Below are 19,482 nucleotides of genomic sequence, written 5' to 3' on the forward strand. Positions count from 1 at the left end.
ATGCAAAATTACAAATTATGCTTAACCAGCGGATGAAGAATAAAAAAAGCCTATAACGAAGAGATTTTTTTATTTTTTATTTTTTTTTTTTTTTTTGGGGGGAGGAGTATGTGTTTGGGTTAACCCCAAAGAGGAAGGTATTTCTACAAAAGAAATGTACATGTGTACTGTAAATACCTCACTGTTACAACAAGCCTAGTTAATTACATTAGTATAGAAGGGTGAACAGGTGAAAGTGCGAAAATGCAGCACGGATGGAATAATAAAAGGGATAAAAGAGGCGAACTGTTTTTCGACCAGAACAGCGGTAACAGTTTTATTCATTGTGACATGATAAAATGTATGCACGAAAAAGGAAAGGAAAAATTAAAGAAATTTTTAAAAGCTAATGATAATTTAATATACGATGATGTGTTTCATTTGAATATATACATAAAGAACATATGGGTTTCAATGAACCTAAGATGTAAATTTTCCATATATGATTTAATTTTAATCGCAAGGTCTTTTAAAAATACCGAAATAATATATGATGATACAGGTTTTAATGCAAATATTGAAGAGTCTTTTTTTAAAGGGGATGGTGAAGATGAAGGTGAAAATGAAGATGAAGATAAAAATGATGTAGAAAAAAAAAAAAAAAGAAAAAAAAAAAAAAATTTATTTTTCATTTATTTTCATAATTATAAAATTCGAAAAAATGTGGTAAAAATATTTTTTCAAAATCCATATGTTGTTTGTTTTATTCATAAAAATGGGTCGATACATATACATGGTGCACTTACATTGAGGAAAATGTTATTAATATTAATAAAAGTAGTTAAAAAATTGAAATATAAAACATTCTGGATGTATTTAAATGGTAAGATTAACCGTACCCATATTGACAATTCTTATCCTAGATTTGGTGAAGATCTACATAGGAGGGTGGACTCTAGACGAAATGACTCCCCTATCTGTTATGATTTTACACCTGTCTTAAATGATGAATGTTTAAGAGATGAACATGCACATGGTCAGGTAAATATCGCCTGCAATGTATTGCCCATCGCTAAAAACGCGAATGCTGAATTAAGGTATTTTCGAGATTGTGGTCAAGGATGTAGTGAGCACATATTGGGAGAAAAGGCAAATTTGGAAAAGAGGGATGATGCGGGAGAAAAAGAAGTGGAAGAAATGGAAGAAGTGGAAGAAATGGAAGAAATGGAAGACGTGGAAGAAGTGGAAGACATGGAAGAGCAGGGAGAAAACACCCCAATGATCAGCAATTTCACGGATGATGATTCACAGCTGAGCGCTGGTTTGAGTACGGACGACCTAAGAGCAATTAATTCGTCTGTAACAAACAGCATGAACGCGAAAGAAGCAATTATTTTTTGCGAAAATGTTATTGAAGAAGTTAAGTCGAAATTAAAAAATTATGAGAGCGAATTTTGCGTGAAAGGACCACCACCACGAAAAGAAGAAAATGAGGTGGAAGAAAAAGACGATGAAGACGAAGAAAAAAGCATAAAATTGTTGAAGGATAATAATAATCGCACAAACACAAATACATGCAATATTTTTGGTGTTGTTATAAGAACTGATGAAAATGATGAAAACGTTGAAAACGATGAAAATGATGAAAATGATGAAAACGATGAAAATGATGAAAATGATGAAAATGATGAAAATGATGAAAATGATGAAAATGATGAAAATGATGAAAATTGTAAAAATGGTAAAAATGGTAAAAGTGGTAAATATGGTAAAAATGGTAAATATGGTAAAAATGGTAAAAATGGTAAAAATGGTAAAAATGGTAAAAATTATAAAATTATCAAAAATTGCAAAAATTGCAAAAATATGAACAGTGCAGGAATTGCAAAAAATGCCAAAAAAAGCCCCAATAAAAAATTTCCGTTAAAATTTTTAAAAAAGTACGACGAGCCGTTAAATAAAGACTCAAATCGGAACGATCTGTTCTCATATTCAAGTGAAAATGAACGATTAAATTATTACAATTATGGTATGTGCGTCAGTCCTAACAATCTTGACAATCTTAACAATGCTTTTTCAAATGAGATAAGCCAAAAAAAAAAAGACGTAAAAAGCTGTAAAGATACCCCATCAAATGAGTCTAATTTTCATCAAAATTGTGAGCATAATATCGATGACATAATAATAACCCCATCTAATAGCACAAATTATATATCAAAACATTCAAAAAAAAAGAATATACATGTATATGATAAAAATGTATACTCCATGAAAGTACAAAAAATAAATTTGAGTGAGGAGAGTCCCTCTCGCGCAAAACAGTTATTTTTTCAAAATAATAATAAAAAGGTGTTTAACAAAAAGCATATATATAAATTTGACACCTATCATAAATGGAAATATATTATTCGAGATGATATCATTTTTGATATGAATTATTTTTATATTAAACAATTTGTGTGTGTATTTAAAATTAAATTAAAATATTTTGATATAATGAAATTTTATAAATATAACGAATTTAAAAATATACTAACTGATATTAATAACATTATATATATAAAAATAGATCAAAATCTTATAAATAAATTAATTGAACAAGCCAATTTAGAAAACTTGGTTAAAAATAATTCCATTTATAATTACAAAGGAAATAACCAAAATTCTGTTAGGACTGTTTTATTGTTTAGTTCGGGGAATGTTGTTATTTATGCCTGTAAGAACAGGCGCGAAGTTTTGTGTGTGTCCAGGTTTATTATTAACACACTTAGGAGAAACAATAACTTAGTGATGTGATTATGTACTAAGTATAATTACGTAATGCTACAGTGTTCCTTTTTTTTTTTTTCATGTGTGGGGATGTGTGCTTGTGTGTAACGTTTTCCCTTTTTCAATGTTTTTCCTTCCATTTTTTTTGTTTTTTGTTTGTCCATTTTGACAGTATAGTGTGTGTTGATCTTTTCAAATTTTTTCAAATTTTACCCCCTTCGTTTACGTTTCGTTCTGTTTCGCTTTGTTTTGTTTAGGTCGATTATTTTTTTTTTATTTTAATATATATTTATATTTTTATCGTTTTATTTTTATTTTTATTTTTGTTTTATTTTTGTTTTTGTTTTATTTTTGTTTTATTTTTGTTTTTGTTTTATTTTTATTTTAATATATATTTATATTTTTATCGTTTTATTTTTATTTTTATTTTTGTTTTATTTTTATTTTTTTTCGTTTGTTTCTCCAACGTGTTTTTACGTATTACTTTTCCTTAACCCCTCATCTTGTACATTTGACCCTATTTGTTATTGCCGATATATACTGCTTTAAAGTTGCTGTGGTAACGAATTTAAAAAAAAAAAAAAAAATTTACCCACATAAGACATATCAGAAGAAAACATAATAAAGCAAAACAGAACAAAAAGAAGGAAAACAAAATGTCCATTTTAACACAACTAACAAACGAATAGAAAAAATATTCACGTACTCACTTTTTTCATTTTTATATCTATTATGTGGTATTTTCCTTCTTTTTAATATGCATATTAGAACTTTCGATACAGCTTAATATGTGTGTATACGTATGTTCAAGCCCTTAAGGAAATATATATAAACACTGTTTACAAAAACTGGCTCAGTGGTGATTAATAATTTAAAAAGGATAAAATGAATTATTCATTTGAGCATGATAAATTATTTAACGTAACTAGCTAATAATTTTTTTCCGAACAAAAAAAAAAAAAAAAAAAAAAAAAAATGAAATGATATGAAATGATATGAAGTAAAATAAAATAAAATGAAATAAAAAAAAAAAAATAAAATAAAGAGATAATAAAATAAAGAAATACTAAAATAACTAAAAAATAAAATAAAGAGATAATAAAATAATAAAACAATGAAACGCAAATAAATAACGGACAGATGAACGAAAGGAAAAAGCTGGTCAAAACAACGGTAAAAGGATTAAATCTCTGCAAAATGTTATAATAAATATTTCTGAATTGGAAAATATAAAGGACATTTTTTTATAAATGTTTTTTTGCATTTTTCTCCCTTTGTATATTCGTCCATCATTCTTGAATTTTCTTCTAAAATAGTTCGATTTACTCGAGTATGCCCCAAAGAAATGCCGCTTCCATTGTAGGATTCGGTAGACGTGGACTCCTTTCCATTATATATTACGTTATTTGACGAATTGCTCATTGATCTGCTCATTGAACTTCTCGTAGAACTTCCTCCCGCATAACATTTGTGGTTTAATTCGTTAATTCTGGACTTGTACCCTTTGTAAGACGGCAGTGCAGACATTAACACACTCTTGGATTTTGCATGAAATTTTATGTACACGTCAGGCGCATTCAGAACTTGAAGTCTCGCAGCCATGGATTTTGTTATATAAAAATTTTCAAAATAGCCAAAAGAATAAATGATATTTTTAATTAAACTTGGTACTTGCCATTTTTCAAATTTAAAATTTTCGTTTTTTTCACAATAAAAACCTAGTAATGATCTGTACATCAATTCACATGAACATAATAAATGATTATGTTTATGCCATTCAACATGTCTTATCTGAGAATTATAAAAAAAATTGAACGTTTCCCCTTTGTCTATATTATCACCATAATTTTGTAGTTCTTCATTACATAATTTAATTTGTTCCCCCTCCAAATTGTAATCATAATTATTGTCTTCTTTCTTAACCTTTATTAAATTATTTGTTATATAATTGCTCTTTTGTAAGCTATTCTCACTCACATTTTTATTGCGTCTTTTATACTTCAACAAAGTATATAACAAATTGTTCTCCTTATATATATAATTTAAATAATTCTTACTTATGCTACTAATAATAATATTATTTTTATACAAAATAAATAAATAATGTCCCTCTAATTCGTTTAATAATAATAAGCTTCTTCCTTGCATAGCTTTTGTTGTAGCAATGTTTGTCCTTAAAATATATTCATCAATACTTGCACACACACCTATCTGTATTACTAAGTCTACATTATCTATTTCAATTCCTTGGCATACCATAGAGGTAGAAAATAAAATTTTTTTTTTTTTTTCTGAATTGTTAAAATTATTCAATGTATATATTTTTTTATCCAAGCTCAATTTGCTGTGTAGGCAGGAAATTAACATATCTTTCAATTGTTCATATTCTTTTTGATATATTGTATTGTTTTCTCCTCCTTTTTCATAACAAAATTCTTCTTCATCCTGAAGTTTATATTCATTTTGTTCATTTAAACAGTCCGATTGAATTTCACTTTGTTCACTGCTTTTGCTACAATTAGCATAAATCTCCTCGCTAAAGTAACAAAATGCATCTTTTCCTTTACCTAAATCGTTTACTTCCTTTTTGGAATTTTCGATTGACGAATTAGGTAAGACATGATCAATGGAAACAAAAGGATCAGAAGAAACAGAAAAATTTACATTTTCCTTATCATAATAATGGGATATAAAAAATAAATTTTTTTTTTTTAACGAATTATTCAATTTTAAATAAAGTAAAAATATGTACCCCTTAAATATATAATGCTTAAAAATGACATAAAAAAATTGTACCATTTTAACTGTTGGCATAAAAATAACAATATTTATATTATCATTTGATAAAAGCTCTTTACAAATTATATTGAATAATATTAAAGCAAGTTTGTCCGATTCGTATATTAAATATTCTTGTTTTAAAAATATGTGCGTAGGTATATTTTTCCCTTTATTTTCTTCATATTTCACACAGTTCTTACTATAAACTGTGTAATTATTATAATCACTATTATTTAATTTTAATTTTTTTATTTTTTCATCATTTTGAGTACCTCTATATATGAATTCTTCCGTAATCTCTTCCGTAATCTCTTCCGTCCGTCTTTTTATTTTTCTTTTAGTATTTATTTTACTGTTATTTTCATCCATCAGTTCGTTTCTTTTATCGCACAAGTTTAAATTATTTTTCTCATTTACACTGTGTTCGGTGTTACTGTTTTTTCCCTTTCCATCAGGTGCGTCATTCCCTAAATGCTCTTTGCTTTGTTCACCTTGCCCAATATCAACCTTGGTACTACAGCTGCTGTTACTGATGTTGCCGCTACGGCTGCTATTGATGCTAATGCTCTTATTACCGCTTTTGTGCCCCGCCAAAAAATCATTTTGAAAGTCCAGTTGCTTATCAGATGAACTGCCTACAGAGCTGTTCACTATATACGAGTTAAACGCGTTGACGTTTTGATAAAATGTCGTAGCGTCTTTGCAATGCCAGAGTTTTCCCAAATCGTCGCAGTTCAATATGTTATGTCTATACATAGTTATCAACTTAGCATTAAGCTCGTGGTGCAACTGGAAAAGGCGGCTGTTTTTATTTTTACTAATATAATTAATGTAGTTTAATTTTTCATTTGAATTAAAATTGATTATGTTCATGAGAGCAGCTGCATGAAAAATATTGCTGTCATAAATACAATTGTCAACAAAATTTAAATGCACATAATTTAATCGTAAAAATCTATATGCTAAATGCTTTAAAAAATTATTAACAAGACATGTTAATAAAATTGTCTGATGTCCTTTAGGTAAAACGTTTTTTATAATTAAAATATTTTTAAGATAGTTTGGATTTAAAAGAAAATAAGCTTCATCAATAATTAATGTATCACATAAAAAAAACATTCTTGAAAAATTTGTTGAAAACTTGATATGATTTATAAAAGATACAGGTGTTGTTACAATTACATGTGGCTTTTTTTTTTTTAATTCATTAATTTCGTCTTGCATGTTCATATATTTTCTTCCATGTATATAATGACATATGATATTACATGGATGGTACATAATTAATTTTTTAATAATTGCATAAGTTTGTTCAACTAAAATTATATTTGGACAAACAACAAGCGCAAGAACATAATTTTCTTTTATTATTGTACAATTTCTTTTCAAATTATTTATTTGGACTATTATTTTATGTAAAAGTGGTATACAATAAGCTAGCGTTTTTCCAGTACCTTTAAATGAATGAACTAGGACATCAAAATTCTTTAAAAAAAATGGGAATAAACAATATTGAACAGTAGTAACATATTTCATGCGAAAATTTTTTTCTAGACTTAACTTAATAAATGAATCAATGTTCATATGGTTTACCTCATTATAATGCAAAACTGCTTTATCGTAATGTGTACTACATTTATCTGTAGTGGTGCATAATGCGTCTGGCGCGTATTTATCATAGTTGTTGTGAATGAAAATTCCTTTTTGAACAGCTTCCCTATTACAATATATGTGCGTTTTTTCCTCTTTTTTATCATAAATTATTAATTTTCTATTTTTAATGATGAATGTGTTATCTTCAGATGAACAAAAAAAAAAATTATTACCTATTATCTGTTCCGCTTTCATTTCATTATTTCCTATACTATCATTCATTTTTTTTAACGCTTCAATTTTATCTAAGCAATTATTATAATTACTTTGAAAAGAATAGTGTGCGAGGAAGAAGTCATAAAAATAGTATGGCACGTATTCCCTGTTCGATGACGTTAGTATATGTACATCCGCTTTGAGTTTTTTCAATTTTGTTAAGCATAATGCATTTAAATCGTTCATATTGTCATATATTATTTTTTTTCCCCCATTAACAAACTCTGCTAAATAGTTTTCCTCGGCTTCGCTCTTCGACTCTTTCTCCTTGACATTGTTCGTGATAGGGGTAGTAGTGCCTGCCGCAGCGGTTATAGCAGCGGTGATAGAACCAGACATCGGAGTACCTACAGTAACCGCAGTAGCAGCCACATCAGTAGCAACAGTCCTAAAAAAACAGCTGCTCCTACCACTTTCTACGCTCAGTGAAATTTTAACATTTTGGAAAATTCGACAAAGTTTTACTAAATTTTTTACATTTTCCACTGACACCATTTATTGAGTTTTTTTTTTTTTTTTTTTTTTTTTTTTTTTATACGAGCACTTTCAGTCATGTGAATTGCATGGAAGGGGAAAACACGAATGTGAAGTGTTTACCCATTTAAGGGGCAAAAAAAAAAAAAAAAAAATATAAAAAAAAATATAAAAAGAATAGAATAACGTAAAACAAAATGAAGTACAGCAAAACAAAACCTCGCAAACTGTGCTGCTTAATTTATATCCCAAAGGACAAGAGAAGGCAACTAATAAACGCACATATTTCTGACCACGTCATGTTTATTTTTAATGATAAATAAAAAAATACGCGCAGTTAAAGTTAGCTTAATGTTATTATTATTACTATTTTTATTTTATAATAGTTAAAGCTGCGTATACTTATCTACATGTACTTTAGTGCAATGGTGACAGATGATCCCGGAAGCGAAGGAGGTCCTTGAATTTCGATGTATTAAACATTTTTCATTTTTGATGAGCCTCCCAATAATCTCACAAAAATAGCGAAAAAGGCAAAAAAAAAAAAAAAAAGAAAAAAAATGAAAAAAAGAAAAAAAATGAAAAAAAGAAAAAAAGTGAAAAAAAGAAAAAATATTTTTGTTTCAGTTCCTTTTAGCTTTAGTTTCAATTTCAAACTACGCGCCCTACTGTTCCATTTTTTTATAATTTTTGAAAAGTAATAAAGTACTACGTCGATTTAAAATTTTTTTTTTTTTTGCTTACAAATAAAAAAAAAATGAAGTTTTATAGAATTTGTAAAAATAAAATTTTATAATATTTTTTTATATATTTATATATATATATATATATATATATATATATATATATATATATATATATATACATACATATATACATAAGTAATGTGATGTTAAGTGCTTACTTTTATAGAGGTTGTGTTTATAAATTTTCGCGGAAAGGGAATAAATTTCTCTTTTTGTTTTTTAAATTAAAGTTTTTGCTATAATTAAGGTATAGCACATTATTATTATTAGGGCAGATGGTGTAGTGGTATCACGCTTGATTTGCATTCAAGAGGTCCGGGGTTCAATTCCCCGTCTGTCCAATTTTTTGAAAAGATAAAAGTATAAATATTATGATAAAAAAGATTATTATAAAATTAACTAAAATATGCGTAAAATTTAAAAAGAAGATAACATAATAAAATATTATATGTATATATATATATTATGCATATATATGAAGAAAAAACAATGTTAAATATAAATAATTTTGTTAAATAATTTTGTTAAATTCATTTATTTGATGAATATTTTTTTTCTTATTTTATGTATTTATATAATAAATTATGTTTTTTATGAAGAATTAGATCAGTGATAATACAAAGTAATAATACATTTTATTTAATTTCGAAAAAAGGTAATAAATTATATATAAGTTAGCAGTTTATCATTACTGCGCTATATCAGTGTTGTATCATTTTCTTCTTTTGATAATCTATGTAGAAATAATTTTTTTATATTGACATATAATTTTTATTTTTGGTTTGTAATTTAAAAAGGTTATAGTTCTCGTGTGAAATTTTATACTACTGTAATGTGTTATTTCTCGTTTGTCACTCGCACTGTTTTTCCCTTAACTGTAAATGGAATACTTGAATATTATTTTCTATTAATGAGAAAAATTAAAAAAAAGAATCATTCTTTTAAAACAAAAAATATATAAAATAAATCGTTTAAATTATTGCTTTTTTATGCGTTTTTAAAATTACCACGCGTAAAATAATGCTTATAAATTTAATCGAAAATACTGCAAAAATATTTATTGCGCACACATTATATACATATAAATAAGCATATTATATATGATAATATGATATATATATATATAATAACTATATTATGTTTATTTATTATATCATTTTTTACCATCAATTTTACAACTTAAAAATATTCTTTCTACATGTTAATATTTATATAAATATTTATTTTATTGAAATTAACTTTATTGAAAACGCTAATCTTAATTTTCATTTTTCCCACGCCGGGAATTGAACCCGGGCCTTTCGGGTGAGAGCCGAATATCCTAGCCACTAGACCACGTGGGATATAATTAATAAGTAATCATCTATATTTATTATATACCATTCTTACAAATTACTATATTCAATTAAATACCAGTAATACGATAGCATATGTAAACTTTCATTTTCTTCCCCTGCTTATTACTTCATCTTTTTATATACTTTTTACTTATTACTTATTTAAGCTTTTTATTATATAACAATGTGCCAGTTTATGACTATTTGGTACTAGCATATTTCCATACGTACATATATGTATCCTATTTACAGCATGGCTTATCATAATTCCAATTTCAAAAAAAAAATAAATAATTTTATTGCAAAGTTAAAAGGAGTTAACATATCAAATATGCGTTTACATCATAACGCAAGTACGATATTGTGGTTACTGCTTTTGCGTTTTAGCGCTTAGCGTAATGGCATACAAACACATATATATATATATATATATATGTATACAGTTATAGGTCATTGTATGCACATGGTTACATAATTATGTATACATGTATGAACAAAGATAAGCTGGTGAATATCACGAGAAGGTACAAGTACATCAATCTGCTCTACATGTTGGACAAAAGAGTGCTAGAGGGAAAAAAAAAAAAAAAAAAAAATAAAAAATAAAATAAAAAAAATATAAAAAATAAAATAAAAAAAATATAAAAAGAACATACAACAAAAATTATTCTTCCCCATTTTCGCTCTACCCAAATAGTGTTTTGTTTATTTCTTTTTTCACATCGTTTACATTATTTTTGTAAGTTTTTTTGGGGGAGTATATAATTTCAAATTGTTTATTATTGCTTCTCTTTTTTGTCGTATTAATATGAAATAATCCTTCATATTCCTCATCCTGAGAATCAAGTGAACTCACAAGTTTTAGTAATTGTGTGTAACTAGCCAAGTTCGATAAAACATTTTTTTCTCTTTTTACACTTTGACCTAAGGTTACTGAACTTAAAATGTTCATAATGTTTTCATTAAACGGTTTGTTTGCTTCTACTGGTATTTCCTCAAAGATATTATCTTCACATTTTACTGTTGCATATCTATTCAGCGCGAGATTTATGAAAAGGGTCATAATAAAAAATTTTATTTTTTCCATCTCACCGATACAGGGGGAAAAGCAACAACAAGAGAGACAAATAAGGGGAAAATAATAAATTAAATGAACTTTTTAAAATAAACAGAAACAAGAGATCGACTTCTTAACATAAAGAACATTAAATAGACTTCTTTTGTGTATGCCCCTCAGATTTTAACTCCTATCGGTGGATATACTTATCTTGGTACATACAAATGTGACAGCTTAAAAAGGGAAAAACGAAAAAACGAAAAAACGAAAAAACGAAAAAACGAAAAAATGAAAAAATGAAAAAATGAAAAAATGAAAAAATGAAAAAATGAAAAAATGAAAAAATACAAATTGTTAGTGTGTTAAAATGTTAAGGGACTCTGGAAAATGCATATACACAGGACGATCAACGGTCAAATAAAAAAAAAAAAAAAAAAAAAAAAAAATGAAGCAAAATAAAATGAAATAAAAAAAAAAAAAAAAATCATTGTTAAAATTAAAACTTGCTCGTTTTTTTCCCCTTATTTTCGCAAAAAAAATGAAAACTTTTGTATCTACAACTACTCATATGTAGGCATACTCTTCATTACTCATTTTTGATCATTGTACATACTTACAAAATCCCCCTTTTGCACAAAGTGTGTAGCTACAAGTGCAGTATGCACAACTTGCTGGCAAATCTTTACAAAAAAAAAAAAAGCCTTTTGCAGTGAATTAAAGAAATAAATATATTCCTATTGAAAAATGTTAAGAGATAATTGTACTCTTTTTAAACGTACGAAGCGCAGAAATGTGCTTCTGTAGATATGCACATATACATATATATATGTATGTACATATGTAAATACGCATGTACTTATTAGTGGTATCACGAACAAGTTGCTCCTGAATTTTTCTTTTTTTTTTTTTAGACCTATCATTATATATTGTAGGTGAAAAATAGCTTATTAAAAAGCTCCTCCTCTTTTCTTCCCCGTTCATAAGGTTTTATTCCCCTCTTTTTTATGTACAAATTCATGGACATCTCACATAACACAAATGCTGCAAATGATCAACAAGAACTTTTCCTGTGTTCAGGATTAAAAGGAAAATAAAACTGCGTCAAATAAGCAGCTCCAAATTGTTCCGCTTATAATTGTACCATTTATAATTGTACCGCTTATAATTGTACCGCTTATAATTGTACCGCTTATAATTGTACCGCTTAAAATTGTTCCGCTTATAATTGTTCCGCTTATAATTGTTCCGCTTATAATTGTACCGCTTCAATGCCGCTTCAGAATGATTAATTTTTTTTCTTATTTTTTCAAGGGACGAAACTGTTAAATGTTTTTTACGGACATGTAAGATATATCTTAGGAAATGCAAAAAAAAGAAGCAAACATATGAATATGCACAGGGGGGGGAGGCGATATTCAGGAGATCGACCCTTAAAACGTCTAATAGTACACACATGCACATGTAAATTAAAAAGTATTTTATACCATTTTAAAAGACAGAATAGTTCATTTTTTAAAATAAAAAAAAGGAAGGGATGGCATGACGATCACTTGCGTGTGTTACGCGCGATCATCGGCCTAACTGTAGTACAAATTAAAGAAGAGACACTTAAGTGCTCTCGTGTTTATTTTTATATATCTCTCATCATAACACAGTTTTAAAATATACGAATAATACTCCTTTAATTTGTTCTCACTCAAATTGCTCCTATATTTGTGTTCGCTTTTGTAGGTATTCTTCTCGCTAGCTACATATGAAAGTATATGACTAATATTTTTTATATCGTAAAAATTTTTTATATCATGAAATATATTGTTTGTAACGAAATTTTTATCCATTGTTTTGAAATCGCCTATGAAGTCTTCCGCTTCGCAGGTACTCTGACAGAGCATCTCATTCACATGTTCATCGTCATCTTTATCCGCATCCACATCCATATTCACATCCTTATCTTCATCCTTCTCCTTCTTCTTCTCCTTCTTCTTCTCCTCCTCCTTCTCCTCCTCCTTCTCCTCCTCCTTCTCCTCCTCCTTCTCCTCCTCCTTCTCCTCCTCCTTCTCCTTCTCCTTCTTCCCCTCCTTCCTCTCTACATTTTCATTTTCCGTTTGTCCCGATTCCACTCCCTCGTGTGCCACCTCTAACTGCATTTTTCCGCTGTATCCTTTTTTTTTTTTTTTTTTTTTTTTTCCACACTGCCCCTTTTGGTGAGGAAACAAAGTTGCATGCACATGGTCATCTGCCACTTTCATTGCATCCAACTGTGTAAAGGATAAAAAGGTGTCATAGTTACTCAACCAGGGATCATAAAAATAAAATAATTTCTTCCTCTTTTTAATTTTATAATTAATATATAACGAAAATAGAGTTTCTAAATCTTCAAAAATATTGGTTATACTATTAACAATAGGTATAATACGTTTAAAAAAGGTATGATAAAAGTATATATTTTTTTTTATATACAGTTCTAATATATTTTCGATATGTTCAATTTTTTCATTAATATGTATATCTGTTAAAACAGATATTAAATTGTTTGTAGGTTTTTCATTATTGTTCTGCTGAAAACAATATAGAAATAATTGCTCTAATTTTTTTATTTTCAATAAGCAAATATTTTTTTTATTGTTCTTTACAATATTGTCAATTATTCCTTTGATGTTTTTATTTAACAGGTTTCCTATATTCTTACAAAGGAGAGGTTGCTGCTCAATTTTTTCCCACTTGTTCGTATACCTTTTGTCGGTCTTGTTCAACTCATTCTTTGCTTGTCTTTTCAAAATACATTTATTTATTTCATAATCTTTTGTCCCTTTTCCCTTTTCTTTCAAATATGAATCATTGTTATAGTTTACACGTGTAGGTGTTTCTCCATCCTCACTTGTTAACCTCTTTCCATCAGATACCACTTCTTCTTTAGTATTGTTTTCCCTTCGAGGATAAGACTTCTTTAAATGAACTATTCCATCCTGTGCATGTGTACGTTCAACATGGAATGCCTTACTACCATTCTCATCCTTTATATATTTAAAAATAATTTTGTTGATATTTTTCAAAAAGTAATTTAAAAGATACTCGGAAATGTTCGTTTTATTTTTAAAAGGTGGAACAGATAATGGAAGGAAAAATAGTAAGAGATGAAAACAAGAATTATTTATTTTGAATATATATTTACTTACTAGTTTAAAACTTTTGCTTTTTCGAATTATTTTTATTACTTTTTTTTTTCTCTTTTCATCTAGGGTACGTTTGGTCAACACTTCATAAATATGGTACAAGTAGGAATAAGTTTCTATCAATACGTGCATCATTTTTTCCTCTTGTATATAACTTATTACTCTCTTTAGTAGTTCATTGGGATTTACTTTTTTAACACAGCAAAGCAGTTTAAATGACATATCTACAAGCAAATTTATAAAAACTAAGAAATAAAGAGAGTAGCTTATGTTTTTATAAAATTCATCTTGTGTTAGAACCTTTTCATATTTATTATAAAAATCGTTGATAAAATTATGAGTATTGCTAATATTATTAATTAGAACATTCTTTCTGTTTATACATTTATTTATATTTACTATGTATATATTGAAAAGGAAAAATTCTTTTATATTCATATAAAATATATCATCTATAAGTATATGTGTATAGTCTGTATAATCATACATATCGATAAAACCTCTTTTCATAATATTCTTTACTCTTTTTAAATATATTTGAAAATTAAAAATATCTATATCTCTACAGTTTGAATCTGCGTTCTCTTCTATTACACGAAATGATTCTATATACTCTTTGTTCATAAGTATATTGTAAATAGATTCATAGAATTTTAATTCTTGTTCGTTAGGTAGTATATTCGACTTGATGTGAAGTCGTCCCTCCTCTGTTTTCTTCTTTTGATTCAAAAAAAAGGAATCAAAATTAACACTCCTATTTTTATAATCAACTTGGTTATTCATCTTTATCATTCCATCAACATGTGCTTTTCTATCTATTTTTTCCCATTTACTAGTAGTACTACCTTGCTTCTTATTTACCGTATGTATCTCTATATTTGGTTTCTTTCCCTTATCTAAGGAATTCTCGGCTTCCCCCGTAATACTTCTTCTATTAAGTTTATTCAAATGGTCAAAATATAGGTGTATATCATCATACCGTTTGTCACTGAGGTGTATCTCATTGGAAGAGGCATTCTCTGTTTTTTTAAACTGATAACTACTACTATTACTCATGCATCTATTCACATATAGTGTACCCCTTAACTCATCCCTTAACACTCTTTCCTCGTTACAGTTGTCCTTTTCTGCATCAATACTTATACAACTGCTAAAATTTCCTGTTTCATTTTCAAAAAATATTTCATCGTTCATGTTATTTCCAATTATGTCTTTACTGATATTTTCTATCTCTTCTATTATTTCTAAAAAAGCGTTACTCTCACAGTCTGTTCCAAGTTCCGTGTGATTTCTCTTCATATAATGATCTACATTATTTAGACACATATAAGTACCGTCCTTACATTCTATTCCTTTCTGTAAACTCTGTTTTACTATATCCTCATCATCGTTCTTTTCCTTTTCCATAACAATGCTATTTCTATTTGTCCTTGAGATAAAACGCATTTGCATCTCTTTTTTCTCTTCTACCACTCCGTCCATGCGTACTTCTTCCCCTTCTTGAAGAAAAGAAAAGATATCACTGTGGATGGGACTACAGTGCACTTCGTCCAGGTGGATTTCGACATCCGCTGGATTTGTTTGTTGCTCTATATGCCGATCTGTGTGTTGCTCTGTTTGCCACTCTGATTGCTTCCCCTCTTTAAATGCTCCATCGTGCACATTATGGGGGTACTGCTCTCTTTTTCCTACCCCCTCATCTAATGCACTGTGCTGGAATTGCATTTGTCCAAATGACTCAGTGATAGAGGTGAAAGCGTCCTTTTCTTCTTTAAGTCCTTCCAATGGAAAAAAGAAGTTATCATTCAAAGACGTTAACTCGGTAAATGGTGTTATCTTTCCATTTGCAGCTTTCTTTTTATCAGCATTCACATCGTACATACTTTTGTCCAAACCATTTGTGCTATCTATACTTTGGTTATGGTCAAAAATGAAGAAATCGTTCATATGTTTCTTTAAACAGTCCATATTTATTACCATTTTATCATCAAAAAGGGTTTGTTCTGAAGAGAATAAACTCCCCTTTGTATCTGTTTCCTTAGAATTATTAGCCCCTATATTAATGTCGATATCTGAACTAACTCCTTTCTCTTCATATGAAAACAAATCATCATGAGTGCATACAGTATGACTATTCATCTCCCCTTCATGTAAAAATACCTCTTCAAAATAGTCTTCTTTTACATCATTAACGTTTAAGTGGAAAAGGTTCATCTTTTCACTACCAATGCTTCCAAAACTCACATCGTTATGTGCAATATTGACAGGGGTATAAGTCATCATGTTGGTACAGTTGTCCCAATGGTTGAAAGTACTACTAGGGGAACAAAGCTTGCTATTGTATAATGCACATTCTGTACTATTTACCAAGTTGACATCGTCATAATTAGATTTATAAACATCATTCATGGTGTTATTATTATTATAACTACTACTATTATTGTTATAACTACTACTATTATTGTTATAACTACTACTATTATTGTTATAACTACTACTATTATTATTATAACTACTACTATTATTGTTATAACTACTACTATTATTGTTATAACTACTACTATTATTGTTATAACTACTACTATTATTATTATAACTACTACTATTATTATTATTTTTATTTTTTTTATTTTTTTTTTTTTCATCGATTTCGTTATTCCTAATTGGGCAGGCAGACACTCGGTTGGAAGGAACACTTACATTTTTTGAAAATTTTTCAAAAAATATACTTGATTTTTCCCATCCCGCTTCCAATCCTGCTTCACTTCTCATTTTCATACCCTTTTTTTTTATTTTCCTGTCCGTTATAGGATCCAAGAGAATCGAGTCCTTCGCTTCATTTTCAAAAAAGAATGCATCTAACTTTTGGTCCTTCCAATGATCCTCTTCAGTACTGATTGGAAGAGAGTTATATTCTTTTTCATTATAGTATATTTCACTTGAAATAGATATACCTTTTTTTTGCTTCCCCTCTTCATCCTTTTCTTTTATATTTACAGAAGGTATGTAGTCTTTTGTATTAATTCCCTTGTCATCTTTTAAGTTATCATGGTAGAAATGAACATCCACTCCTTTTCTTCTACCACTTGCCAAGTCGGACAGTAGTAAGTCCTCATTTAATTGTTCGAGAAAAACATAACTAGAAAAAACGTTTTCATCATTTTCCTTTTCTTTCTCCTTTGATATTTCAACATTACTTTTAACTTGAAATTCATTGAACTCCTTTAAATTTTCCTCCTCATGTATATAATATTTGTCATTTACTCCTGCTTTGATTATTACATCTATTTTTTCATCCTCGCTTGTTTTTATTTCTGAACAGTCACTCAATACGTTATTAAAATGGTTTGCTTCGTTTAGTTTTATGATGTCTATTTTTTCCCATGAGTCTACAGGGAAAAACTCAATATCTTTACTATTTTCATTTTTCGCCTGATCAAAGTCATGCAAAATTGCAGATTTTTTTCTACCACTATTAGAATCGAGACTTAAAATATCAAAATATGGGTACATATCACTATCTTGTACCTTATGGGTCCCCTCAAAGCTGTTTTTCCGAAACGACTCTCCAAACTCTGACTCGTACTCGTTACTTAATGGTTCATCCGAAAAATGAAAAAAACTATGCTGAGGAAAAATATTGTGTGAACAATTTTCCTGCACACTGCTTTTTTTACATAATTTACCTTCTTTCTCTTTCTCTTTATCTTTCCCACGCGTACCACTACCAACAAATGGATAGTCCAAGGCATCCCATATTCTTTCTTCATCCGTCTTGTAAGTTTCATTTACAGCACGGTTACCCTTTCTACTGCTGTTACTTCTGCGTTTAATACTCCTCCCAATGTTGTCCTTAATGCCTCTCCCAATGCTACAGTTTTTTCCACTGTTACTGTTAAATGCCTTATAGCCTTCCACATTTTCGAAATACAAAATTTGGCTGAACCTGTTCCCTCCATTTAGTATGCTCTCTTTCCTTTGATCATAAATACTTTTATCTTTTAGCACACCCTTTCCGTTATTAAAAAAAGGAGTATCATTCGATGGATTCTTATCGCTATGATATAAATCGATGTTACTATTAAAAACTAGATCAATTTCTCTTTCTGTGTCACTTAATATTTCCCTGTTGCAATTATTATATATATCGTTATTAATAAAAGAGCTTAAATTATTATAATTTATTTTGTTTAATATAGTTTCCTTACCATTGTTGTAATACAAGCTTTTACTATTTCTTCTTGCATGTCGTTTTAGTATATTATTTGCAAATATATCATTCTCTTCTTCCTCATCTTGGTAATTGGTATTTTTATCCGTATAAGAAAATATACTATATAACGTTTTTATATTCTTAATATTAACTTTGCTTTTATTTGAGTAGCTCACATCCACATATTCGCTTCTCTTTTTTTTTTTTTTTTTCTTTCTGTCTTTATTGTTTTTGCGATGGTCCGCGTGCGTTTTCATTTTGCCTTGATTTTTCCCGCTTGTTACCTGGACACTTCCACTTCACTTCCTTCTATTTTTTCGTTTATTCTTTCGTTTATATTAGCTTTAATTTTTGCATTTATTTTTGCATTTATTTTTGCATTTATTTTTGCATTTATTTTTGCGTTTATTTTTGCGTTTATTTTTGCGTTTATTTTTGCGTTTATTTTTGCGTTTATTTTTGCGTTTATTTTTGCGTTTATTTTTGCATTTATTTTTTCATTTATTTTTGCGTTTATTTTTGCGTTTATTTTTGCGTTTATTTTTTCATTTATTTTTTCATTTATTTTTGCATTTATTTTTTCATTTATTTATGCATTTATTTATGCATTTATTTATGCATTTATTTTTCCCTTATTTTTTTTGTTCTGTTTTAAGAACATATGCATAATACACATATCAGCGAACCTCCCAAAGAAGTATAGATAACACAATCCATGTTACATGAAACAAAAGAGAGCACAGAAGAAAAAAAAAAATATTTAGTTTTACTGATTATACTTTACTATATATGTGAGTAATTTTTTATTTTTTGATGTTTTTCATTTTATCGTTTATTTTTTTTTTTTTTTTTCATGTTCGTTTTCATGTTCGTTTTCATTTTCGTTTTCATTTTGATATTTTTTCTTTTTTATCGTACATATAAACAACACTGTTAATAAAAATTGGGAAAACGTACTTCAAAGCATTTGACTGAAAAAACTGTTTGAAGAGCTCCGCTTTTTATATGCTTCTTGCATTTTATGAAGAACAATTACTACTATAAATAATTCAAAAGAATACGCATATATGTATATACATGTACA

At 28.1% G+C, this 19,482-nt stretch overlaps 4 protein-coding genes and 2 non-coding genes across 6 annotated transcripts; 2 read left to right on the forward strand and 4 right to left on the reverse strand.

Annotated features, from left to right (window-relative positions):
• Window positions 1-243: 243 nt before the first annotated feature.
• PmUG01_03021300 (conserved Plasmodium protein, unknown function) lies at window positions 244-2,775 on the forward strand (the record flags this gene model as incomplete). The annotated part of the gene is made up of 1 exon (XM_029008843.1): window positions 244-2,775. The coding sequence occupies one exon, from the start codon at window positions 244-246 to the stop codon at window positions 2,773-2,775; it is 2,532 nt and encodes an 843-aa protein (XP_028859429.1).
• Window positions 2,776-3,948: 1,173 nt separating this feature from the next.
• On the reverse strand, window positions 3,949-7,893 carry PmUG01_03021400 (DEAD box ATP-dependent RNA helicase, putative; the record flags this gene model as incomplete). Its single annotated transcript, XM_029008844.1, has 1 exon — window positions 3,949-7,893. The coding sequence occupies one exon, from the start codon at window positions 7,891-7,893 to the stop codon at window positions 3,949-3,951; it is 3,945 nt and encodes a 1,314-aa protein (XP_028859430.1).
• A 994-nt stretch (window positions 7,894-8,887) lies between these two features.
• PMUG01_03021500.1 lies at window positions 8,888-8,959 on the forward strand. Its single transcript has one exon. It is a non-coding gene (tRNA).
• Window positions 8,960-9,889: 930 nt separating this feature from the next.
• PMUG01_03021600.1 lies at window positions 9,890-9,961 on the reverse strand. The gene has a single exon. It is a non-coding gene (tRNA).
• Window positions 9,962-10,640: 679 nt separating this feature from the next.
• Window positions 10,641-11,018, reverse strand: PmUG01_03021700 (conserved Plasmodium protein, unknown function; the record flags this gene model as incomplete). Its single annotated transcript, XM_029008845.1, has 1 exon — window positions 10,641-11,018. One exon carries the CDS (start codon window positions 11,016-11,018, stop codon window positions 10,641-10,643), a length of 378 nt encoding a protein of 125 aa, XP_028859431.1.
• A 1,571-nt stretch (window positions 11,019-12,589) lies between these two features.
• On the reverse strand, window positions 12,590-18,655 carry PmUG01_03021800 (conserved Plasmodium protein, unknown function; the record flags this gene model as incomplete). Its single annotated transcript, XM_029008846.1, has 1 exon — window positions 12,590-18,655. One exon carries the CDS (start codon window positions 18,653-18,655, stop codon window positions 12,590-12,592), a length of 6,066 nt encoding a protein of 2,021 aa, XP_028859432.1.
• Window positions 18,656-19,482: the final 827 nt, after the last annotated feature.

Source organism: Plasmodium malariae, assembly GCF_900090045.1.
Source record: "Plasmodium malariae genome assembly, chromosome: 3".
NCBI lineage: Eukaryota > Apicomplexa > Aconoidasida > Haemosporida > Plasmodiidae > Plasmodium > Plasmodium malariae.